This window comes from Lepidochelys kempii, chromosome 5, assembly GCF_965140265.1.
Source record: "Lepidochelys kempii isolate rLepKem1 chromosome 5, rLepKem1.hap2, whole genome shotgun sequence".
In the NCBI taxonomy this organism is placed as follows: Eukaryota; Metazoa; Chordata; order Testudines; family Cheloniidae; genus Lepidochelys; species Lepidochelys kempii.
The window spans coordinates 49,448,572-49,475,565 of record NC_133260.1 but is presented as its reverse complement, the minus strand read 5'-3'; the positions used below and the strand labels follow the sequence as shown (position 1 = coordinate 49,475,565).

Genomic DNA, 26,994 nt, shown 5'->3' with positions numbered 1-26,994 from the left:
GGGGCAACAACTACTTCCAGACAGCCGGACTAAGGCCCACTACATAAAGTTGTGTGAGCACGATAGTATATAATACGAAAAATTAGCTGATGGCTGAACAGCAAGGCTTGGGAGAAATCCAGTCTCCACTGAAGTCAGTGGCAAAACTCCCATTGACTTCAGCGGGCTGGGACTTCACCCTGTATTTTTAATATATTGTTCAGCTTCTGAAAGCATCCTTAGATCATTTATAATATACAAAAAGGGTATATATGTAATATTATTATTTAGCAGTTATATGGTGCATTATGTTTTCAAATCACTGTGTGAAGAGTGCTGATATTAAAAAATAAAAGTCAGGTTTAGAACACGGGAGAGATGAATTGTGCAAACACTATGTGAAACTTTTCCTACCAGTTTTGCAGAGCTCTGACACATGCACACCGATTCCACGCTTAGAAGCTTAGAAACCTTCAGTCAAGGTTTCTAACTCTAGGGTACAGATATGGGGACCTGCATGAAAACCCCCTAAGCTTATTTTTATCAGCTTAGGTTAAAACTTCCCCAAGGTACAAACTATTTTACCTTTTGCCCTTGGACTTTATTGCTGCCACACCAAGCGTCTAACAAATATATAACCGGGAAAGAGCCGCTTGGAAACGTCTTTTCCCCCCAAAATCCTCCCCAAACCCTACACCCCCTTTCCTGGAAGAGGCTTGATAAAAATCCTCACCAATTTGCATAGGTGAATACAGACCCAAACCTTTGGATCTTAAGAACAATGAAAAGCAATCAGGTTCTTAAAAGAAGAATTTTAATTGAAGAAAAAGTAAAAGAATCACCTCTGTGAAATCAGATGGTAAATACCTTACAGGGTAATCAGATTCAAAACATAGAGAATCCCTCTAGGCAAAACCTTAAGTTACAAAAAGACACAAAAACAGGAATATACATTCCATTAGCACAGCTTATTGTATCAGCCATTTAAACAAAACAGAATCTAATGCATATCTAACTAGATTGCTTACTAAGTTCTAAGACTCCATTCCTTTTCTGTTCCTGGCAAAAAACAACACAGACAGAGAGAGCCTTTGTTTCTCCCCCCCCTTCAGTTTTGAAAGTATCTTGTCTCCTCATTGGTCATTTTGGTCAGGTGCCAGCGAGGTTATCCTCGCTTCTTAACCCTTTACAGGTGAAAGGGTTTTTCCTCTGTCCAGGAGGGATTTTAAAGGTGTTTACCCTTCCCTTTATATTTATGACACCTTCTAATCAAATGCTGTAAAGTAAGAGAAACTTAGCCATTAGCTGACTGACATTGCATCACATAGGAACAGCTTTGCATCACAAGTAGTTTGCACTAAATGAAGATGTTTCTAATTACCCAAATAAAATAAAATACATTTTGAAGAGCAGCAGTAGTCTCCTTTATTACACGTTTTCTAGGTTCATCATTAAAGTCTAAAAAAAGTCACAAGGTGTAACTAACATTGCTTTAGCTTTAACAAAATTATTAAAGCTAACATGGAAATAATACATAATTATATAGGGTTTGAAGATGAGTCAAAGGTGCTTGTATAAGAGGCAGTAAGAGATGAAAAGCAATGGAAGGGATTCAGGGTGGTGAGTAGGTGATAACATGGATGGACCAGTGGGAGATTTCAATGATATTAGCAGGAGTATTTTGGGTAGAATCAGGTGGGAAGAGGAGAGGGATGGTGTTACTGGAGAAGAGACATTTATTGTAATCAAGACACAAAATTGCTACTGTAGACAATGGGTTTTACCAGAGGGAATAAAGACTAAAAAGAAGATTTTTGTGTTATTAAGCAGGAAGATATGAAGAAAGAATCCGGATGCGAAGGGAGGAAAGAGAAGTTTGAGACTCATATGTGAAGTACCTGGATCCAATGCCAAACCAATCAGCCATCACCAGAAAATCTGGGGCTCCCGTTCCTCCTCTAAAAGCCCACTTTCCCTAGCATCTTGAATTTTCTGTAGTAACACATAGTGAAGTCTTCTTATTGCAGGATTTTCCAAATGAATAACCTAAATGTTTTCCAGTTACAATGTAGCTACGAAGATGCCTTCTTCCTATAAAATCTTTCCTTACAGTATTAAGCAGATTCTTCCTCTGTAAGGTACAGGCCATGAAAAATCAGTATCTTATCCTACATCCATTAGCTGTCCACTGCTTTTTCTTCCCTTTTTTCCCCTTTCCCTTTTTGTTTTGGTGAGTTGTCATGAAAATACTGAGCATCAAATAATATGATTAGTGTTCCCCATATCTTTCTCCTATCTTTATGTAACCTAAGTGTTTTTAAAGAACAGAACAACGATGGCCACTGGGTACAATAATAAACTACATTTTAAAATTAGAGTAGATTGATAAGACTAGAAGTGCTGTCATGCTGCATCTCCCTTGTGCCAGTCTGCTGTTGCAAAGTGGGTAGCTCTGGCCAGCTGGCCATGCCTGAGGGGAATCCCCAGGTGGTATAGCACTAATACAGGGAAAAGAGGGCAGGGAAAAGGGGACACGGCTGAAGTTTCCCTGTGCTCCAGTGATCTCACTGGATCAGCTCTTAGAAGACATAGGCATTCAGGTGTAATGTAGAGCAGTTCCTGAGGTGCTCTAAGTTATGCCAGGGACTGGTCCAGAGAAGTGAGTCACAAAATTGGAGCTCATCCCACATCCCACATCCCAACATCCCACATCCCGTTTTAGCATGTTCACACCTAAAGATCAACAGTTTGCTGAGTATAAACAAAGGTGTACAAGCCAAGCGAAAGTAGGAGAAAGCACTTCACAGGCACGGCAATGTTTCAAACTAGCCTTGATACGCTAACAGATTGAGAGGTAGGAACAGATATGTATGTTTGTAGGGCATGTGTACACTACAAACTTTTGCAAAAAGAAAAGGAGTACTTGTGGCACCTTAGAGACTAACCAATTTGTTTGAGCATGAGCTTTCGTGAGCTACAGCTCACTTCATCACAAAAGCTCATGCTCAAATAAATTGGTTAGTCTCTAAGGTGCCACAAGTACTCCTTTTCTTTTTGCGAATACAGACTAACACGGCTGTTACTCTGAAACCGACAAACTTTTGGTGACACAAGTTACTTTGGCATAAAGCTGCTGCAGTTAGTACATGGCTTGTGTGCCTGCATACTTTGCTTCTTGTGTTGGCACTGTGCATACTCACTAGGAGTGCTTGTTTCAGTGTGTGGTGTGGTGCCCCATGGATAGGTACTGTCCGACTTTTGGGAAGATCCGGTAAAGCACAGTGGGGCAGAAATGAGTCGCACAGGGGTCACTAGGATTGCGGGGTCAAGTTTCAATCATGCTACTTTCTCCACCCCATAATGCCATTCCTATCCCATAATTTTCATGCCTTTTTTGAAAATCTCACAAACCCGAATGGGACTTGCTGTCTCTGACAGAAGCATGGAGTCCACACAGCTCTGCACTGCAATGAACATTGCAAGCACAGGGCATGTGATCCTTGGGTATTTGCAGAGCCGCGGGGAATGTGATGATTTCTTCAAGGGCAGATTGCTGTGGGACATAGCGAGAACCGGTTCAAAATGGTTGATAACGTTCATGGAGCAGCTGTAAATAATGGCGTGCCGCAGAAATGAGCACTGACTGATGGGATTGCATCATACTGCAGGTTTGGGATGATGAGCAGTGGCTGCAGGACTTTTGGATATGCAAGGCCACATTCCTGGATCTGTGTGCTGCGCTCACCTCAGTCCTCCAGCACAGGGATACTAGAATGAGAGCAGCAGTGGTAGGGCAAGTGGAGATCGCCCTGGGGAAACTTGCAATGCTGAATTGCTACTGGTCAGTGACAAATCATTTTGGTGTTGGAAAATCCACTGTGGGGACCATTGTTATGCAAGTGTGCAGGGCTATTACTTACCTCTGCTACTCAGCACTGTGACTCCAGGCAGTGTGCAGGACATAATGGATGGATCTGCAGTAATGGGGTTCCTAAACTGCAGTAGATCAATAGACAAGATGCACATCCCTATTTTGCTACCAGACCACCTTGCTGCAGAGTACATCAACTGAAAAGGCTATTTTTCTACGGTTATGCAGGTGCAAGTTGGTCATCGGGGATGCTTCACTGACATCAATGTTGACTAGTTAAGAAAAGTGTATGGCTCCTGCATTTTTAAGAACTCAGGACTGTTCAGAAAGCTACAAACAGGGACTTTCTTTCACAACCAGTGGATTACCAGTCACAATATTGAAATGCCATTAGTGATCCTAGGGGGACCCAGTCTACCCCTTACTACCCTGGCTCATGAAGCCAGACACTGGCCACCTTGAGAGCATCAAGGGGAGATTCATCTACAGCAGTGGTTCCCAAACTGGGGTTCGTAAAATGTTACAGGGGGTTCTCAGGGAAAAATTCCTGAATGGTGGACAGAGCTGTCCCTAGGGACTCAGGGCAGAGCGGGCCAGCAGCCTGGAGCCCCTGGACTTCCAAGAGCTAAGCAGATCAAAGCAAGCATATCTATCACACTGAGGAGTTTTAAACTTTAAAACTCCTTATAAGAAATAGAAATGGAGTTGGATATTTTTTGGAGTTTTTAAAATTAAATAGGCAGCTAGTATTGTTTTTAAAATTATTATGAAGAACAAGTTTAAGCTTTGTTGTAACATGTGGTGTTTGCCTGGACTGCTCAAGACCTGAATGCTTGTGTAGGAGGAACTCTTTGAGTTGGCTTCTTAAATACCTTCATGCTGTTTCACATCTGATACTGCTTGATGAAACATAGGAGCCTTGTCTTATAATAGGCTTATTCAAAGTGATACAAGCTACGAAAGTGAGATCTTGGAAGAGTGTTGCCGTTTTCATAATGTAATAAAAATACTGTAATGATAAATAATAATAAATAGCGTGTAATAAGCATGTCATAAAAACAAATTTTATATTTCCAAGGTCACTGCTTTTATAATTTATACTCCGGTAAAGGAGGGAATCCCTGGAAATATTCATTTTTAGGAGGGGGCTTGTGAGACTTGACATTTTAGTGAAAGGGGTTCACAAGTTGTTAAAGTTTGGGAACCACTGATCTACAGGCTTAGCAAGTGCAGAATGACAGCTGAATTGGCTTTTAGTAAACTGAAGGGATGCTGACATTGCTTACTGACAAGACTGTATCTCATTGAGAAAAGTAGTCAAATGGTTATAGCTGCCTGCCATGTCCTGCATAACATCTGTGAAGTAAACGGGAAGAAGTTGTCACAGGATAGGAGGGGAAGGTGGAGTGGCTGTTTGCTGAGTTTGAACAGCCATGCAGTGGCTCAATGGTTTAGGGAGGCTTTGAAAGAGCACTTTAACAGTGAGCCATAGTAATGTGTTGTGGTGTACTATGCTCTACCCGGCCCTGCAGTTTGGGGGCCTGTTAGGAATTATGTGGCGCTTGATGCTCATCTGTGAATATAACACTGTCAATGTATCTATTAATTTTGTGGTGCTTGTTGTAGATTTATGATTGTATCCTTGCATGTGTCACTCATCCTATGAGTTCTGTCAAAGTATACAAGTACAGCTAAGTGGGTGCTTTCACTACCACCAGGCATTCTGCAGCATATATTGGGAACTAATAGCGATTAATTGTTTTACAAACAATAGAGTTTTATTGAGTGATGAAAATACTTTAAAAATTCTGTGCACGTTAAAAACAAATACATTAAAACTTTAATAAATTTATATCACAAAGTTTAGAGAAGGGGAAGGAACATTCATGTCCATTTTAGCTACACATACATTAGTCATGGTTCTCACAGGTCAGTGTGTGTGAAGTTGTGGTTGTCCTTAGTGTGGAATGGTAGGGACAGGGGTGCCAGGTGGAATAGTGGAGGGAGGCATGTAGAGAGGTGCTACACTGCAGTTCTCCATGGCCTGCAAAGGGAGGTGAGCCTGACATTGAATCTGTAGGTCCACAAGAGTCTGCAGCATCTGCATTTGCTGCCAGAGAAGCCCCATTATGTCCTGATGCAGCTTCCTAGCCTCTTCCTGCTGGGAAGTCCTGGACCTTTCTCCTCTCTGTTCTTTCCTTCTCCATAGTCTGCATGATTCATCCTCCAGGCCCTCTCTTCACGCTTTGATACAGCACTGGGTTGCAGGATCTTCCTGAACAGGTCATCCTGAGTCTGCTTCTTTCCCCTCCTTATCTGGCTCAAGTGTTGTCATAAATATAAAGGGAAGGGTGACCACCTTCCTGTATACAGTGCTATAAAATTCGTCCTGGCCAGAGGCAACATCCTGTTACCTGTAAAGGGTTAAGAAGCTCAGCTAACCTGGCTGGCACCTGACCCAAAGGACCAATAAGGGAACAAGATACTTTCAAATCTTGGGGGAGGGGGCGGAAGACTTTTGTTTGTGCTCTTTATTTACACGTTTGTTCTCTCTTGGGACTGAGAGAGGCCAGACAGAAATCCATCTTCTCCAACCCATCCTAATCCAAGTCTCCAGTATTTCAACCAGTATAGGTAAACCAAGCAAGGCGGATTAGTTTATCTTTTGTTTTATGTGAATTTTCCCTGTGTTAAGAAGGAGGTTTATTCCTGTTTTCTGTAACTTTACGGTTTTGCCCAGAGGGGGATCCTCTGTGTTTTGAATCTGAATACCCTGTAAAGTATTTTCCATCCTGATTTTACAGAGGTGATTCTTTTACCTTTTCTTTAATTAAAATTCTTCTTTTAAGGACCTGATTGCTTTTTCATTGTTCTTAAGATCCAAGGGTTTGGGTCTGTGTTGACTTGTACAAATTGGAGAGGATTATTATCAAGCCTTCTCCAGGAAAGAGGATGTAGGGCTTAGGGGGATATTTTGGGGGAAGACATCTCCAAGTGGGCTCTTTCCCTGTTTTTTGTTTAAAATGCTTGGTGGTGGCAGCATATTGTTCAAGGCCAAGGCAAAGTTTGTACGTTGGGGAAGTTTTAACCTAAGCTGGTAAGAATAAGCTTAGGGGATCTTTCATGCTGGTCCTCACATCTGTACCCTAGAGTTCAGAGTGGGGAAGGAACCTTGACAAGTGTGAAGGGAGAACCCCTCCAGGCCACAGCGACAGCAGCTATAGATAAACCATGCACAGATACCATTGTCAGCACAGGCACAACGAAAAGCAAAAGTTAAGATTCAGAACTCCCTCCTTTTGCTCCCACAAAGTTTTAAACAAGACTTGACACTTCTGCTTGGGATGACTTGTGCATGGCACCGCTCACAGCACCTGCAGGGTGAATAGGGCCCGCAAGATGTGAGAGAAATGAGGAGAAAATTGCTTGGTTGCATGAAACTATGAATATAGGGCAATGGCACTGGATATTGGCACCATTGTCCCACAGGTGGTGGTGATTTTAGCTGATATCTCACTCATGCAGGTAGCAAATAAATAGAAAGCACAGCTGCTGCTGGCATCTCACAGCTGCCCACACCTGTATGCTACTAGTCTGTTGACTGCAACCGGGCCTGCCAAAGTTATCAGCGACTGGCGCAGGGAAAGTGTCTTATTGCGGAGACAGAAAATACACATTTAGCGACATGTTAGGACAATTCTGTCTGTGGCTTATTAAAAGTAATCGTGGCGACCAGCAACCCTTGTGAAGCAAGCTGTTCTTCTCTTTTAGGAAATGCATCTTCATCTAAATTTCCTCCCTCAGACGTTGCAGACATTTGTTATTGTTTGCTGCTTTCAGATCCCTTTCCTGTGCTTTTTTTGAAGCTATTGTACAGTGGCTTTTTCTTGGCTTGTTACTTTCTATTGATTATTTAAAAAATAAAACAAAAAGGGTGGCTATCTCTGGGACGTCATATTTCTTCAATCTTGCACAATTGTACTAGAGCAGTGGTTCCCAAACTGGGGTTCGTGAAATGTTACAGGGGGTTCTCAGGGAAAAATTCCCAAATAGTGGACAGAGCTGTCCCTAGGGACCCCAGGCAGCACGGGGCTAGCAGCCCAGAGCCCCTGGACTTCCAAGAGCTAAGCAGATCAAAGCAAGCATATCTATCACACTGAGGAGATTTAAACTTCAAGACTCCTTATAAGAAATAGAAATGGAGTTGGATATTTTTTGGTGTTCTTAAAATTAAATAGGCAGCTAGTATTGTTTTTAAAATTATTATGAAGAACAAGTTTAAGCTTTGTTGTAACATGCGTTGTTTGCCTGGACTGCTCAAGACCTGAATGCTTGTGTAGGAGGAACTCTTTGAGCTGGCTTCTTAAATACCTTCATGCTGTTTCACATCTGATACTCCTTGATGAAACATAGGAGCCTTGTCTTATAATAGGCTTATTCAAAGTGATACAAGCTACGAAAGTGAGATCTTGGAAGAGTGTTGCTGTTTTCATAATGTAATAAAAATACTGTAATGATAAATAATTTAATAATAAATAGTGTGTAATAAGCATGTCATAAAAACAAATTTTATATTTCCAAGGTCACTGCTTTTATAATTTATACTCTGGTAAAGGAGGGAATCCCTGGAAATATTCATTTTTAGGAGGGGGCTTGTGAGACTTGACATTTTAGTGAAAGGGGTTCACAAGTTGTTAAAGTTTGGGAACCACTGTACTAGAGGGAGATATTAGTGCTTTTTTTGGTCAACCAAGTGTTAACAATAAGATTGTTTCATTTGAAGAAAATTCTGAAATAAATTAGCATAAAATAAATTTCAGAATGCAGACATTTTTTATTTTTAATAGAATGTTCTCATGAATATTAAAATATACTGGTTGATTGGCCTACTTATTTTGACCCATTTATTTATGCTTGGTTAAAAGTTGGATATTCTTCTGTAGGTATGAATTGTGATTACAGGAATTAGTTAAAATATTTTTTAAAAATTAATCCTATCCATTACAGTTTGATAAATATAGTATTGCCTTCTGAACAGGGATGGATAATAGCAGATTTTTATTTGAACTACTGTTATGTTGTAGAGCTGAAAAATTAACCAGTAAACTTTTAAAATCTGAAATATATATTAGTAGGCTTATTGGCTGTTAGAACACTGCTGGGTGTATACAAAGTTATTTTCCCTTTTCAGGGACAGATGACTGTGTATGCAAAGTTTGACAAAGATACTTACCTCCGAGAAGATGCTGAATGTTACTTTGTTTACAATGGATCCACTCAGAGACACATAACGTTTGCGGAGCGAATTAATGATAGTGCTCTTCAGTCCATCATTCCAGGTGAGCACTGTTGTTATATCACATTTTTATTTCTCTGTCCCACCCCCACTTTCCTTTTTGATGTGAATTAAAATCTGATAGTTTGACATAGTTGTGTTTTCTTATTAAGTTTTTATAATGGGAAACATGGTACGGTGGGGTGGGCTTTGGAGATGAGTTTGTGTGGTTAGTCTTGTTTCTGCCCTCTTGTGCTTTTTGCAACACTATATATATTGTTTGCAATGGGGGAGCAGTACAGTGCATGTGGTCTTCAGATGTGACTTGATGATTAAGCCTCTGTGATGTCTACAAAACAAGCCAAGTCTTAGCTCAGGCCTTTTGCTACTGGACTTCTGAAGCCTGCAGAACCCCTCTGTGTCAGTCTGTGGGCCATCCCAGAATGTAGTGGTTAAGATCGTCCAGTTCTTCAATCTTGGCTTGATCTGGGGATTTTACTGAGAACTGTGGATTTGTCCAGGTCTGGGTTATGTGTGTGCTGCTCTGTGGCTTGCTGGGTATGGTGTTTTGTGGACAATTCCAGCCTGCATTGTATCATTTGACAAATGGTGTGAAGAGATTATATTATGGGAGGGAGATCCAAGGAGGCAGCGTTCAGGTTAAGTGCCTAGACCTGCCTCTGCATTTTAAGTGCTTGTTTTTATGTCCTTGGCCTTTCAGTGTTGTTTCTTTGGGTTGTGGGGGAAGGCAGAACAAAGAATGAGAAACACCCTTGTTGGTGAGCAAGTGAACCCTCTTGTTTCTGGTGGGGTGAGAAATGCCCATACTTATTTGACTTCTGGAATTGTTGTGGCGCCCATGAATGTAGTGCTACATCAAGACCTGGGTTGGAGTCACCTTGCAGCTAGGGCCACCATCCCTAAGAGCAGGACTGGGGAGCATCACTTCTTAATTCTCTTCTGATTTGAAGTCTTGTAGTAAGAAGTCATCAACACTTGTATTTGGAACATTGCCTAAGCTGATGATGTATGTGGAAGAGGAGTGGGATGCAAACATATGATCCTGGTGCTTCACAATGAAGGGTGTGAACCTGGACTAGCCTGACACCCCATTTACTGCCTTAAAAAGAGATTATCTCCTTGGCTGCTATAATACGGAAACTGATTGTTTTTTAAAAAAATCTTATTTGTGAACGTTCCGTTTGTTAGTAAATAGCAGATATAAATACAGTCTTCCAGTGCAGTAGGCTCTGCTTGTTACTTATTCCTATTTACTTATGCAATAACTAGAGGAGATTTAGATTCTGAAAACAGGCAGTTGATGAAAAGGAAAAATTCTGTGCTGTCCCATGACTGCTTCTTTAATTCACTAAATGGGAAGAGATTATCATGGAATAAAATGGAAGAAATGTCATGTTTTATTCCAGGGTATCAAACTAATTTTTTTATAGAGGATGAATTTGTTTTTGAACAAGAAATAAAAACATAAAGCCATAGACTACACTCAACTTCCTGTCTATTCCTACAGAAAATAATGGGTGATTTAAAACAAAGATTGAGGGTTGAATAGTCTTTATATTGTAACAAAACTTTACTTAGTAAAGTTGCCAAATAAAAGTACTTTGTATCATTTTATGTTTAAAGACGACTGCTATCACTGTTCCTTGTTTACTTGCCCATTTTCTTGTGTATTTAATTTACCTGATTTGTATGAACAATTGTAGTATGCAGAAATCAGATGAATACCTACATTGTTTTAAAATCTACCCTTTAAAATAGTATCAGTAGGTTTCAGCATTCACTCATGTGAGAAGTTTAAGAACAGTGCACAGCTCTTGTAGAGATATTTCTAAGACATCACATTTAGATAACTATCTTTGAAACTAACCCTGGGGTTATCAAAAGAGCCTGAGGGAGTTAGGTGTCTAGGACAGTGGGCTCCTAACACAGCTGGGCACCTGTGAAAATTCCAGCCATAAATTGAAAACTTAAAATTGCTTTAAATCCGTGTTGTCAAAAATGTGGTTGCATAAATAGAGACATACATTTGTGGAAAGCTTCTGGGGAGGTCAGTGGGTATAAAATCCATGTTTTTTAAAAAAACTCCTGGTGCTCCCACTCCTTGTTCCTCAGGAATCCCTTTTTTGCTGTCATCATTTTTCTTGCTTCTGACCCAAAGAACTGTTTCTGTGGTTGGTGACAGCAGTCACAAAGGGCTGATCTTGCTAGGAGAGCAGAAGGGAGGTATAGAAAAAGTTGCCACTGGGGGTGAGTCACCATCTATACTGGTCCTCCACTGAAAGTTGTGATTTTTCCATTCATATGACTGTTACATCTTTAATTTACATGTCAACATCTGCTACCCTGCAGGTGACATCTGCTGCCCTGTCTATTCACTGCCCCCGGTTCTGTTTCCCCCCTCCCTACTCTCACTCACTGTGACCTAGCAGATGTGCTTTGGGCATGGGGTTGGAGGTACCTAGCTGTGCTTGGTCCCAAAATGTGCATGCTGGGATCTGTTCAACTAGCACCCATGCTCAGATGTGGTCTGCCAATGACCACTTACCCATCTCCCACTTTCAATCCTGCTGATGAATACTGAGGACTTTGCAGGGTAGAACCAAGACTGTTAAAGGAATTCTAGGACTCAGATAATTTAAATTTACCATTTCACATCTCTTTTTTCTTTTTTTTTTTCTTAAATTACGGTAGGTGTTGAAATGTCCTAAGCCACCTCATGCTTTTGAATTAGGGCATTCAGCACTTACTGTAATCTGAGATGTGTTTTTAAGCAGACCATCTTAAAGTACCCAGGACTGGAAAGGCTGGTTTTGAAACCAAATACATCCATATAACTGGGAGGACATTTGTTATCAGTATAGTCAGTTTTAAATTTGTGACCAAATGTGAGTGATAGATTCCCTTTAACAAATAGATTTAAATGGAGGGAAATAAAATAAAGCAATGTCAAATACATTTTCGAAGTATTTCTTAGGTTAAACAAGAGATGAGGGAAGAGCAATATATATTCTAAAAGTAGCTAATGTGTTAATGATTGATCTACGTTATATTTCAGGCCATGGATGCCAAGAAACAGTTTCAGTCTCTGTGTTCATGTACACGAAGGGATATTCACCTGTGACCCTGGGCTGCTGCTCTGTCACTTACAAACAGAATCTGTCTTGCAAGTTATCTCATTTTCTGGTTAGCCACTTTGACTGCGTCACTTCTACCAGTCACCAGACACTACTCAGTAAGTTTGGGCTAACTGTGGAAGATTTGCAGTCACTGGATCATGATATGATGCTGGCCATAGCTCATGAAGAGCTGCCACCTACATGGAACGTCCTTGGAAATTGTTCAGAAGACGGTAGGATTTTTCACTGAAAAGCTTTTAACTGTAATTTGCCTCTACCTGTACAATTCAAACTAGTGTTTGTGACCTTTCATAGCAGATTCCCTGTGATTTTATTTTACTGTTATGATGGGCAACTTACATTTCAGAGAAGGGAAATCAAGGCTTCAGTTTGTTCCTGTATCATCATATTGTTATTGTAATTCAGTCTGTCAAAGAATCTTTTGTACCTTGACTCTCACTGTGAATTTAGTCCTCTTGATGAATAATGCCTGTCTACAACTGATGACAATTTTGGTGCTTCAAAAAAAACTAAGGATTATTATAATGCTTGCTGAGCAGGACCGGCTCTAGGCACCAGCAAAGCAAGCACATGCTCGGGGCGGCACAATTCCAGGGGCGGCATCATTCCGGCCATCCCTTTTTTTTTTTTTTTTTTGCTTGTTTAGTTGTGCTCTTGGAGCTTGGGGCGGCAAAAAACCTCGAGCCGGCCCTGGTGCTGAGGAGCGTGAAATTTTTCTTTAGACCCACAAAAAAAAATTATGATGTCATGAAACAGGCAAAAGAATGTCACAGTACAGGAATTCTAACTAGTGACTATGCATATTGTTTACCACGCTACAGTCAATAGTGATGCCTTGCTTAGGATTGCATTGACCCCTTGAAGAATACATATTCTATAAGTTTCAGGGCTACCCTATACAAGATGGAGTCCTCATTAATATATTAATATGCTCTGCTAAGGGAGCATGGGATTTTTTTAGTGGCCGGTTGTGTGCTGAGAGAACGTAGAATGAAAAATAGCCATGGTACTTTATTTGAGCAGTATTACTAAAACTTTTGTCATGAAATCAGGTGAAATGTCAGTTTCAGGTTTATTTACAAACACACAACTAGGGTTAGGTTTGCTGAGGAGCATGAACTTTTTCTTTAGACCCAGCGGATTTATAGCTTTGCTTGTAAGCCGTGTGAAACTTCATGGCTTCATGTGTTTTCCACTGATGATCTGGTACGTTTGGCTGAGTTTTGTTTTGAGTATTTGAAATTGTTCAGAATTTGAAGACAAGCAACCTCATGTGAACCTAAGCTGAAAAAAGACATTTGGGAAACACAAGCACTGAATTTCACCCAGTTATATTTATTGCACTCTCTGGTGTGAATTGTTTCAAGACTTTTCTAATTCCACTATGTGTGTAGATAGTAGTGGATTTCATACTGCTCTGGGGTGTTCTTTTTGAAAAAAGGTTTTTCAGGAGATTGGAAATCTGTTTTAAAAAATGGTTTTAATTCATAGGATTATTTTTCCCTACAAAATTTTATATTAGGGATATACCTGATTAGAGTTTAAAAAAAAAAGTAGAGTGGCTTGTGTGGTGCATTGAATTAGTGCACGCATGTACGGAGAGTTGCTGGCTTCGGCAATAAGAAAGTGTGTGTTCAGTTGTTTCCTTCTCATGTGTAGTAAACATTGGTTCACATCACTAAACTACATTGTAGTTGAGCATAGTTTCTAATCAAGGGCTTGAGCCAAGGCCACAGAAGGCCATGGGAATCCTCTCATTACTTCAGTGGGTTTCAGTTTGGGGTTGTAGTGAGACCCATGTCTAAAGTATCAGTAGGCATAGCTATATTCTGAGGTAGAAAGCCAGGGCTGTGTTGGGACACTTGCATGGCACCTGCCCACACTAAACGTGCTGCAGCTTCAGTTACTTCCACTAGGCCGACTGAGTTTTAAAGTCATAGGGTCATGAGAAGAAAAGGAGTACTTGTGGCACCTTAGAGACTAACCAATTTATTTGAGCATGAGCTTTCGTGAGCTACAGCTCACTTCATCGGATGCATACGAAAGCTCATGCTCAAATAAATTGGTTAGTCTCTAAGGTGCCACAAGTACTCCTTTTCTTTTTGCGAATACAGACTAACACGGCTGTTACTCTGAAAAGGGTCATGAGACTGTCTCAGCCAGTATTAGGCACTCCTGTGAAAATAGCAGCTTCCATCTAAGTATCACTGGACTCTTCCTTTAATTTTTAGTTACTGTCCAGCAAGTTTACTTCAAAATGCTCCTTTCATTCTGAATATTGCACTACTCACTACCAGAAGAGTCTGAAAGGGCTTCACTTTACCTTTTGTTTTCATACCTTTTGCACTTGCTTTCCACTTTGTTTGAGAATGACAAGCCTCAAATGCAGTGATAAAGCTGGGAAATGTGTCCCAACTACTGCATTAAATGTAATTGTTTGAAATATGTGATCACTTTGCCCCAAATGTGTTTCATTATCAGTTATGTTGTGTGGATACTTTCTGTGTTTTAGATTTTCCTTGTAATCTGTGTTTCTGTTTTAGCCAGTAACTAATGGTCAATAGGTAGTCCAAGGGTGGACAAACTTTTTGGCCTGAGGGCCACATTGGGGTTCCAAAACTGTATGGAGGGCTGGGTAGGGAAGGCGATGCCTCACCAAACAGCCTGACTCTCGTCCTCTGACTACTTCTGTCAGAACCTCCGACCAAGCCAACCCCTTCTGCTCCTTGTCCCCTGACCGCGCCCTCCCGGGACTTCCTGCCCCTTATCCAACCTCTCCCCCCCCCGCTCCTCGCCCCCTTACCATGCTGCTCAAAGCACCAGGACTGGCAACCACGCTGCCGTGCAGTGTAGAGCACTGTAGCAGGCTGGAGGCTCTCACAGCTGTGTTGCCCGCAGGAGCTCGCATCCCCGCTGCCCAGAGCGCTGGTGGCACGACGAGCTGAGGCTGTGGGGGAGTGGGGACAACAGGGAAGGGGCTGGGGGCTAGCCTCCCTGGCTGGGAGCTCAGGGGCTGGGCCGGACAGTCCCACGGGCCGGAGTTTCCCCACCTCTGAGCTAGTCCATCCTCCTTGAAGACCACATGGAAGCATCAGCATGTGCAGGATCCCTCCCACCTATGCATGGTGAACTGTTCTGAGCACATAACAGCTTTACTTAAAGTTCTGTTCTGACTTCCCATTTGTTTCTGGGTGCATTTCAAGGCAGTGGTGACAGTCTCTAATGTGGTACTTATCTATCTGTGAAACCACCTCTCACCTTATACCTGTATCATGGTTGTTAAAATTAGCAGTGATTCTCTTTTTGCTGGTTCCTGAATAAAACTCCCCACAATTGGTAGCACGATTGGTGCGGGCCCTCACTTCTATAGTCATGAATGTAGTAGTGCAAAGGCTTGAATTGTATTTATTTGGCAAGATAGGGTATATTCTTCTTTATATGTGTGCAAATCTCTTGCTAACACTAATAGGAATTACATACATAAATCAAGAAGAGAATATATCTATTCACTCAGGAAAATGAACTCTGATTACTCCTGTTGATCCCTTCTGATTTGGAGTGTCCTGAACAGCTTTTCTCACAGTGCCACTATTCTATACAGCTGTCTCTTGTTTTGGTTTTTTTTTGCACCAGGGTATGTACACCAGTGTAGCTACAGCTCTGCAAACCCCACATTGTAGGTGCACTGCAATGGTAAGATGGACCTTGCACCAAGGTGACTTGCTCTGCTAACTTACTGGTGTAAATTGCACCAGTGCAATTCCTCTTTGTACTGTTGCAGTGTCTCTGCATCATGGGCATTTGTATTAGCTACATTGTTGTAGTTATACTGGGTTGCTTTTTCATAACCTATATGAGCTCTCTTATTCTTGATCCTTTTTAGCTCCAATGAAAAATGTCTGAATGGGTCCCTTATTATTCATTATTTGCATTTCATCTGTGCCTGGGGACCCCTCTCCAAACATGGATAATCAGGGTCCCATTGTGCTAGGCTTTGTGTGAACACCCAACCAAAAGGTAGTCCTTGTCCCAAAGAGCATGTAATCAAAGTTGTCAGGGAGCATCTCTCTCAACAACTTGACAAGTTTACAAATTCCTGAGCAGCATTTTGTGTGTGTGCGCGCACGCTAGAATTATAGGACTGGAAGGGACCTTGAGAGGTCATCTAGTCCAGTCCCCTGCACTCATAGCATATATGCTGATTGACTTTAGTTCTGTCAACTTCTTTGTCTACACTGCATGTTTTTTTTCCTTTTCCCTTCACTGTGTCCTTTTCCTCTCATTTCTATGTGTATGGTTTTATTTTGTTTCTTATGTTTCTTTTTAAAAAATCTTGTATAACTAATACCTTACCTTTCTCTTATCCCAGGCTAAGAACTGCTAATATACATGATTTGTTCACTAATTGGTTGCTTATCAGTTACTGAAAGAGTACCTACGTTAGGACTACACATTTATCAGACAAAAGAACTGTTTGTTTGAATTGTTAGTTTTCAAAGGGCTGCTGTTATCTATTTCCAGAGTGTTTATTCAAAGAAAATGACTTTAGAATGACATTGATGGAGGAAATTATTCTACCTTATGGTGTTTTTGGACCTCATTTTTTTAATGAGTATTTAGAGACATATGGTTTGATGGAAATACAGTCAAAAGAATAATTTATTCATAAGAGTTTTGGTATTTGGAACCAGTTCTTGTAATCCCTTTGTAAGTGTATAAAATGGGTTGGATAAAGGGAGGAATTGAATTGGCTACTGAGTGTTCTAAACAATCCAGGAATTTAATACAATCACACAGATCAGAACTTGTTAGCCGCATTATTTAAACTTGAAAAAAGGAACAGTTAATAAAAACATGATCCTTTCAGGAAGCATAAATTATTATTGTAATATGTGGCTGTTTGTACACACAGAAAGCAATGTCACCAGCTACGCACATACATAATACATGAGGGGTCATGATGTTCTGCTTCACAGTCGCAACCAGAGCTAAGGGAGACTCCATGCATTCAAATACCCCCCCCCTTTTTTAAATAATATGTAGCCTGTATTTCTGAAAAAGAAACCCTACAGGATGCTAATCACTAATGTGGACTAAGGCACAGCATTGGTTAGAACTGGCCAAAAAATTTCAAAAAAATTGGATTTTTTCAAGCAGCTCTAGAATTCATATTTTAAAATACTTCCTGCGATAGGTACTTTTTATTCCCTTTATAGAAAACCCCTGTAGAGCAGAATAGAGATTAAGGGCTCTGTAGAAATTGCTGAAAAAAACCTATCAGCCCAAATAGACCCGTCTCATGGGCAAAAACCTGTGGGAGAGGTCTGGGCCAGGCGAGGAAATCTCCGCAAGGATCCCTGCACAACGTGTCCCCTATTTTGTTGGTGGGGTAGAATTTGTGGGGAACAGGCTCTGGGACTCACCCATACATTTTGAAGACCCATGGGTGATGGATGGATGTTCTCAGGGGTCTGCTACAGGGTGGAGTTAAGATTGTCTGGATGACTGTAAATGTGCTATTAATGAAATAATAATTTCTACTTCCTTTGTCACAAACCATAATAATTTTCAAGGTAAATAATGTTCTTTAAAGTTTGGAACCATTAGTAGAAGCAACATAATTTTCTGTTTCTGAATTTTCATGAATGTTATTCACCTTGAAAATCAATTATAGATATAGCAAAGGAAGTAGCCTATGCTCATGTTTAATTTTCTAGCATAAACAACATTGATTTCCTGTTTCATAAATATGTCATAATTATTTCTTAGGAATAGTTCTTGTATGAGAAGCTGGTAGAGAATTCATACCCATTGCATTTATCATCTACTTTTCTGAACAGTATTCATTATTTCATGACATTTTAGATCTTATCTACTTTTCTTTGTTTACTGGCATAATTCTCTTTACTAGTACTTCCTGTGATAGTAGCCATTCCTGATAAATCTCAGTTATTCACACCCAGCTTATCCACATTGTATCCTTGCTCTAAATTGAACAAAAAAATTGTGTACATGACTTTTTCGCTTAATTTGTGTTAAAATTTGATATTTTGAGAAAGAAAGGTGGAGGAATTGGCAAAACACATGTATTTGCCTTCACGGATTTGGGGAAATATTGGGAATACTGGATGCATAATTTAGTTAGCATGGAAGATATTTCTGGTATCCCCCACTCCATATCCCACCCCATTTCAAATTTTAAAGGGCTGTTCGAAAAGGGATTGGACATTTGTAGAGATAACAAAAATATCAAGAGTTACAGTTGCTAGTGCTAACAAATTTTGAAACAGGCTTCATATTTCAGTGGTTAAACCAGTCTCTGACTACTGGGGATTTAGAAGGTTTCTTGCATCTTCCTCAGAAACATCTGGTACTGACCTCTGATGGCAATGGGCTATTGAACTGGATGAGCCTTGGGTCTGCTCCATTATGGCAGTTTCTATTTCTTCTCGGTATTTGTTTTCGAGATCCTAAGCTCTCTGCATTAGGCACATTTTCAGTGCTCAGTAGACAATAACAACAATAATAATAAGCTAGACAACTTCTGAGTGTTTGGCTACTATAGAAATGGAAGGGAAATATCATTCTGCTAACAGACCCCGTGTTGCCTCACAACTTGTTGGAATTGCCCAAACAAGCAAACATAACTGAAGCTGTGGCTAAACTAGAAAAGGTTTGCGGGCATAGTAGCAAACCCTCCTAGTGCAGATGCAACAACCAGGTGCTTTTGCTGATATAGCATATATCTGTTCCCTGGGTGAAATAAACTATACAGGCAAAAGAACTATTATGTTGTATAACTGTAGCTACACTAGTGGCATTTGCTGGGATAGAAATGCCACAAAAATTTTGTACCTGTAACTGACATTGCTATACTGGGAAAAGTTTCTAGGGTAGATTTGGCCTGTGTCTGAAATCCCCTGATGACTGCACGTGGGAGATTCTGTGCTGTGCCTCTATTATCATTAGGACCCTACCAAATTCACGGTCCATTTTAGTCATGGTCTTAGGATTTTTTGAAAGTGTAATTTTCATGATTTCAGCTATTTAAATCTGAAATTTCATAGTGTTGTAACGGTAGGGATCCTGACCGAAAAAGGAGTTATGGAGGGGTTGCAAGGTAATTGTAGGGGGTTGCGGTACTGCTACCCTTACTTCTGTGCTGCTGCTGCTGCTGCTGGCGGAGGCGCTGCCTTCAGGGCTGGGCAGCGGGAGAGTGGCGGCTGCTGGCATCGGGAGCCCAGCTCTGAAGGCAGAGTCACTGCCAGCAGCAGCGCAGAAGTAAAGATGGAATGGTATGATATTGCTAACTTTACTTCTGGGCTGCTGTCTGCCGAGCTGGACCCTCAGTCAGTGACTGCTGCTCTCTGGCCATCCAGCTCTGAAGGCAGCGTAGAAGTGAGGATGGCAACACCGCGACCCTCCTAAAATAACCTTGTGACCCCCCCACTCCCGTAACTCCCATTTGGGTCAGGACGCTCTAATTTGAGAAACATTGGTCCCCCCTCCCCTCCCCGTGAAATCTGTACAGTATAGGGTAAAACACAAAAGACCAGATTTAATGGGGGGGAGAGCAGATTTCACGGACCGTTTCAGGATTCCTTCCCCACTCTGTACTCTAGGGTACATATGTGGGGACCCGCATGAAAGACCCCCTAAGCTTATTCTTACCAGCTTAGGTTAAAAACTTCCCCAACGTACAAACTTTGCCTTGGCCTTGAACAGTATGCTGCCAGCACCAAGCGTTTTAAACAAAGAACAGGGAAAGAGCCCACTTGGAGACGTCTTTCCCCCAAAATATCCCGCCAAGCCCTACACACCCCCTTTCCTGGGGAGGCTTGAGAATAATATCCTAACCAATTTGTTACAAAATCATCAAAGACCCAAACCCCTGGATCTTGGAACAATGGAAGAATCAGTCAGGTTCTTCAAAGAAGGATTTTATTAAAAAAAAAGAAAGGTAAAAATCATCTCTGTAAAATCAGGATGGAAAATACTTTACAGGGTATTCAGATTCAAAACACAGAGGATCCCCTTTTGGGCAAAACCTTAAAGTTACAGAAAACAGGAATAAACCTCCCTCTTAACACAGGGAAAATTCACATAAAACAAAAGATAAACTAATCCGCCTTGCCTGGCGTACCTATACTGGTTGCAATATTGGAGACTTGGATTAGGATGGGTTGGAGAAGATGGATTTCTGTCTGGCCTTTCTCAGTCCCAAGAGAGAACAACCATGTAAACAAAGAGTACAAAACAAAAGCCTTCCTTCCCCCAAGATTTGAAAGTATCTTATTGGTCCTTTGGTTCAGGTGCCAGCCAGGTTAGCTGAGCTTCTTAGCCCTTTACAGGTAACAGGATGTTGCCTCTGGCCAGGAGGGATTTTATAGCACTGTATACAGAAAGGAGGTTACCCTTCCCTTTAAATTTATGATAGTCCGTGATGAATTTTTCATGGCCGGGAATTTGGTAGGCCTCTAATTATCATCCTCATACAGGAATTTGCTATACCTATATAAATCACCTCTGTATTCATATAACTATGTCCACATTAGAGGTTGCTTTTGGAATTGGAGAGTCCTATGGCAGAATTTAGACAAGTCCTGGTGAGACTGTTCTGTGGGCCTCAGCACCACACAGACTCACTGCAATACCATAAGAACATAAGAATGGCCTTACTGGGTCAGACCAAAGGTCCATCTAGCCCAGTATCCTGTCTTCCAACAGTGGCCAGTGCCAGATGCCCCAGAGGGAATGAACAGAACAGGTAATCATCAAGTGATCCATCCTGTCGCTCATTCCCAGCTTCCGGCAAACAGAGGCTAGGGACGCCATCCTGGCCAAAATAGCCATTGATGGACCTATCCTCCATGAATTTATCTAGTTTTTTTTTTTAGCTCTGTTATGGTCTTGGCCTTCACAACATCCTCTGGCAAGGAGTTCCACAGGTTGACTGTACGTTGTGTGTGAATATATACTTTCTTTTATTTGTTTTAAACCTGCTGCCTATTAATTTCATTTGGTGACCCCGAGTTCTTGTGTTATGAGAAGTAGTAAACAACACTTCCTTATCTACTTTCTCTGCACCAGTCATGATTTTGTAGACCTCAATCATATCTCCCCTTAGTCATCTCTTTTCCAAGCTGAAAAGTCCCAGTCTTATCAATCTCTCCTCATATGGAAGCCGTTCCGTACCCCAGTAATTTTTGTTGCCCTTTTCTGAACCTTTTCCAATTCCAATATATCTTTTTTGAGATTGGGTGACCACATCTGCACACAGTATTCAAGAAGTGGGCGTACCATGGATTTATATAGAGGCCACATGATATTTTCTGTCCTATTGCTATCTCTTTCTTAATTATTCCCAGCATTCTATTTGCTTTTTTGACTGCTGCTGCATACTGAGTGGATGTTTTCAGAGAACTATCCATAATGACTCCAAGATCTCTTTCTTGAGTGGTAACAGCTAATTTAGACCCCATCATTTTATATATATAGTTGGGATTATGCTTTCCAATGTGCATTACTTTGCATTTATCAACATTAAATTTCATCTGCCATTTTGTTGCCCAGTCACCCAGTTTTGAGAGATCCTTTTGTCACTCTCCGCGGTCTGCCTGGGTCTTAACTATCTTTAGTAATTTTATATCGTCTGCAAATTTTGCCACCTCACTGTTTACCACTTTTTCCAGATAATTTATGAATATGTTGAATAGGACTTGTCCCAGAACAAACCCATAGGGACACCACTATTTACCTCTCTCCATTCTGAAAACTGATCATTTATACCTACCCTTTGTTTCCTATCTTTTAACCAGTTACCAATCCATGAGAGCACCTTTCCTCTTATCCTGTGCAGCTTACTTTGTGTAAGAGCCTTTGGTGAGGGACCTTGTCAAAGGCTTTCTGAAAATCTAAGTACACTATATCCACTGGATCCCCTTGGTCCACATGCTTGTTGACCCCCTCAAAGAATTCTAGTAGATTGGTGAGGCATGATTTCCCTTTACTAAAACCATGTTGATTCTTCCTCAACAAATTATGTTCATCTATATGTCTGACAATACGGTTCTTTATTAGAGTTTCAGCCAGTTTGCCTGGTACTGAAGTCAGGCTTACAGGCCTGTAATTGCTGGGATCACCTCTGGAGCCCTTTTTAAAAATTGGCATCACATTAGCTATCCTCCAGTCATCTGGTACAGAAGCTGATTTAAATGACAGGTTACAGACTACAGTTATTAGTTCTGCAATTTCACATTTGAGTTCCTTCAGAACTCTTGGGTGAATACCATCTGGTCCTGGTAACTTATTGCTGTTTAATTTATCAGTTTGTTCCAAAACCTCCTCTAATGATACCCCAATCTGGGACAGTTCCTCAGATCTCTCACCTCAGAGGAACGGCTCAGGTTTGGGAATCTCCTCCACATCCTCAGCCGTGGATGTGAGGCCTTGCTCCCCAAACACCCCCTTTGCCAGGGCTTGTGCGTGGTCCTCAATAGGCAGCCTCACAGCCATTTTCTGCCATGCCTGCACCAGGGAAATCCTTCCACAGCCCAAACTATCGATTTTTAGGGCCATTTGTGCCACTCCGGCCCTTTTACACTGTGTGTGTGTGTGTGAGAGAGAGAGAGAGAGAGAGTGTCTCACCCCATATGACTTGGTTGGAAGAACTAGTGAGAATTAGTATCTTTAAGGAATCAGTTCTCTTGATACTTTCCAGGCTGTTGTGTGCTGGTTTAAAAAAAAAAAAAAGTTGATTGATGTAATCTTAGACAGGTCAGAATGATCTCTGAGAAAAATATCAGTTTGGATTCCTACTTTAACTGCAATGCCTAGAATGTCAGAGACCAATATTCAGGCTGTTTGAACGAGCATTTATCCAAACTATATGCACTACTTAGATTGATTAAAGGATGTTATTAGATAGATGTACGATAGGTTAAAAGATGCTGTAGCCTGCACTACCCTTAGGAATGAGGGATAAGTGACCTATCTCAAAAAATGGAAGATACAATAGGGAGGACTATGGATCAATATTGGACAAGCGGAGGTCATCCAATCTAATCACATCGCACTAACCAAGGCTCTGATCCTGCAAAGACTTACTCACGTGCCCAGCTGTGATTAGTGCCACTGAAGTCAACTCACATGATTGTTCACAGTGTGTAAAGATAAGTATGTGTGTAAGTTTTTCAGGACTGCGGTATACTGAAGAACATTTTATAAACAATCTCTTTATCTAATATAAAGGCCTGACAATGCATTAGGAGTTCATAGGAAGATGGAGCCAGGAAAAACTGGAATCTGTCGGCCTGTTGTCGTCTCCGTCTTCTCTTCAAGTTACAAGTCTGGAGTTTTCAGTCTCCTTCCAGGAAATGAATGAGGTTCATAGCCCAGAAAGAGCTTAGTCATTTCTGTCAGAGAGAAGTATTTGTTTTGTTCTTTTATTGTTTTGGACAGAGGAAGGGATTCAGGTGCAAGTAAAAACAAAAGGATTTATTTAATGTTTAAAACAGATTGTTTGGCTCAGATTTTTATCACTCGAACACAGTGTTTTGGCAGCAGAATCAAGATCTGATGCAAAACAAGGTCTAGCTGGCATATCCCCTCCCCAACACCACCTGCTTTGCAGCATCTAGGCCTTTATTAAACAACTGCCATACTCTTATGCTTAGAAATGGTTGAAAACTTTCACTCAGCTCTTGGAGGGGAGGGGGAATAGTTCTTTAATGAAAAATGACCTTTTCTCAAAACTGAAAACTTTTGCAAAAAGCGTTTGCCTTTTCAAATCTTTCCATTTTTTAATCTAAACTTTCCCCAGTCTTTTCTTTTCTTTTCTTTTCTTTTCTTTTCTTTTCTTTTCTTTTCTTTTCTTTTCTTTTCTTTTCTTTTCGCAACTGAATGCAATACAATGAATGATGCTCAGGTTTGGGTTTTTTTGTCCCACCCACTTTTTCATTTTTCTTTCTTTTTTCATTTTTCCTTTTGCCAGTCAGTAAACTTCCTCAAGTTCTCCCATGCTGCCGTCACTTGGTGTGAGTTTTGGCGTGAGTCTTTGAGCACTGAGCAGTCAGAATTTGACCCTTGGTATGGAAGCAGATTATCTTTCATCTTCTAAGAAGACATGAAAATCCAGGATTATTAAACCTATTAAAATATACTGATAAAACAGGATAGTGCCCATTTAAGCATTATTCTTTTTCAAGGCAGAAAAAAAATAGACTAGAGGTGGCCATGGCCATTCTCAAGTCCTCTGAGATGTGCTTAGACGATATGGCATGGAAAGACTCATTTCATCTTTGTTCTGGGCGGTATTTGTTGTCGTCCCTAACTTTTCACAAGTGATTAGTTCATCAGTTCAGAGTACCTAGATTTTTGGGGACTTTTAAAGGAGCTCAGTATTGTGAAAAATCAGGCACAAGGTGTCTCAGGGTGGGTCACCCAAAAATTGGGGCACCCAAGCACAGTGGTCGCTTTTGAAAACTTCCACATCAATAGCAGTAACTACCTAGCTTACCTGAAACTTAACCTAAGGAATGATTTTTTTAAAACTTCATTTTCCTTCCCCTAGTGCAATTATAGTGGGCTTTGTTTTTGTTACAGAGCCAGGTGCGTTGTTCAAAGTGTTTTCTTTAAGTGGTATAAGGTGATTAATGTTGAGCCAGTCATGAAGTTTGACTGGCTGAATTATCATGTGATTTTTAAGTAATAAGTGCCTTATAATATAAAACATATTTTGTATGTCTTGAAGATACAAATAAATAAGTTACCACAATGCCTATGACAGGTTTCAGAGTAACAGCCATGTTAGTCTGTATTCGCAAAAAGAAAAGGAGTACTTGTGGCACCTTAGAGACTAACCAATTTATTAGAGCATAAGCTTTCGTGAGCTACAGCTCACTTCCTCAGATGCATATCGTGGAAACTGCAGCAGGCTTTATATATACACAGAGAATATGAAACAATACCTACTCCCACCCCACTGTCCTGCTGGTAATAGCTTATCTAAAGTGATCATCAGGTGGGCCATTTCCAGCACAAATCCAGGTTTTCTCACTCTCCACCCCCCCACACAAATTCACTCTCCTGCTGGTGATAGCCCATCCAAAGTGACAACTCTTTACACAATGTGCATGACAATCAAGTTGGGCTATTTCCTGCACAAATCCAGGTTTTCTCACATCCCCCCCACCCCCATACACACACAAATTCACTCTCCTGCTGGTAATAGCTCATCCAAACTGACCACTCTTCAAGTTTAAATCCAAGTTAAACCAGAACATCTGGGGGGGGGGGTAGGAAAAAACAAGAGGAAACAGGCTACCTTGCATAATGACCACACCACACGATCCATCGTCTACAGCCAAGCTCTGCGATACAACCGCATTTGCTCCAACCCCTCAGACAGAGACAAACACCTACAAGATCTCTGTCAAGCTTTCTTACAACTACAATACCCACCTGCAGAAGTAAAGAAACAGATTGATAGAGCCAGAAGAGTTCCCAGAAGTTACCTACTACAGGACAGGCCTAACAAAGAAAATAACAGAACGCCGCTAGCCGTCACCTTCAGCCCCCAACTAAAACCCCTCCAACGCATTATTAAGGATCTACAACCTATCCTAAAGGATGACCCAACACTCTCACAAATCTTGGGAGACAGGCCAGTCCTTGCCTACAGACAGCCCCGCAACCTGAAGCAAATACTCACCAACAACCACATACCACACAACAGAACCACTAACCCAGGAACTTATCCTTGCAACAAAGCCCGTTGCCAATTGTGCCCACATATCTATTCAGGGGACACCATCACAGGGCCTAATAACATCAGCCACACTATCAGAGGCTCGTTCACCTGCACATCCACCAATGTGATATATGCCATCATGTGCCAGCAGTGCCCCTCTGCCATATACATTGGTCAAACTGGACAGTCTCTACGTAAAAGAATAAATGGACACAAATCAGATGTCAAGAATTATAACATTCATAAACCAGTCGGAGAACACTTCAATTTCTCTGGTCACGCAATCACAGACATGAAGGTCGCTATCTTAAAACAAAAAAACTTCAAATCCAGACTCCAGCGAGAAACTGCTGAATTGGAATTCATTTGCAAATTGGATACTATTAATTTAGGCTTAAATAGAGACTGGGAGTGGCTAAGTCATTATGCAAGGTAGCCTGTTTCCTCTTGTTTTTTCCTACCCCCCCCCCCCAGATGTTCTGGTTTAACTTGGATTTAAACTTGAAGAGTGGTCAGTTTGGATGAGCTATTACCAGCAGGAGAGTGAATTTGTGTGTGTATGGGGGTGGGGGGGATGTGAGAAAACCTGGATTTGTGCAGGAAATAGCCCAACTTGATTGTCATGCACATTGTGTAAAGAGTTGTCACTTTGGATGGGCTATCACCAGCAGGAGAGTGAATTTGTGTGGGGGGGTGGAGGGTGAGAAAACCTGGATTTGTGCTGGAAATGGCCCACCTGATGATCACTTTAGATAAGCTATTACCAGCAGGACAGTGGGGTGGGAGTAGGTATTGTTTCATATTCTCTGTGTATATATAAAGCCTGCTGCAGTTTCCACGATATGCATCTGAGGAAGTGAGCTGTAGCTCACGAAAGCTTATGCTCTAATAAATTGGTTAGTCTCTAAGGTGCCACAAGTACTCCTTTTCTTTTCACAATGCCTATGGTAAGTTATAAAAT

At 41.1% G+C, this 26,994-nt stretch overlaps 1 protein-coding gene across 11 annotated transcripts in view; it reads left to right on the top strand.

The window, feature by feature from the left end:
• The window catches only part of ARHGEF28 (Rho guanine nucleotide exchange factor 28), a 194,482-nt gene that overhangs the window by 40,894 nt on the left and 126,594 nt on the right, over nt 1-26,994 (top strand). For 5 of the 11 annotated variants that reach the window (XM_073344263.1, XM_073344261.1, XM_073344260.1 and 2 more), the window contains exons 3-4: nt 9,042-9,189; nt 12,202-12,495. The exons of 2 other annotated variants lie outside the window; for them this stretch is intronic. In XM_073344263.1, the coding sequence (XP_073200364.1) occupies nt 9,042-9,189; nt 12,202-12,495 (442 nt within the window). Of the gene's footprint in view, nt 1-9,041; nt 9,190-12,201; nt 12,496-26,994 lie in introns of those variants that run through there. 4 more of the 11 variants (XM_073344268.1, XM_073344269.1, XM_073344265.1 and 1 more) reach the window with 4 other exon arrangements.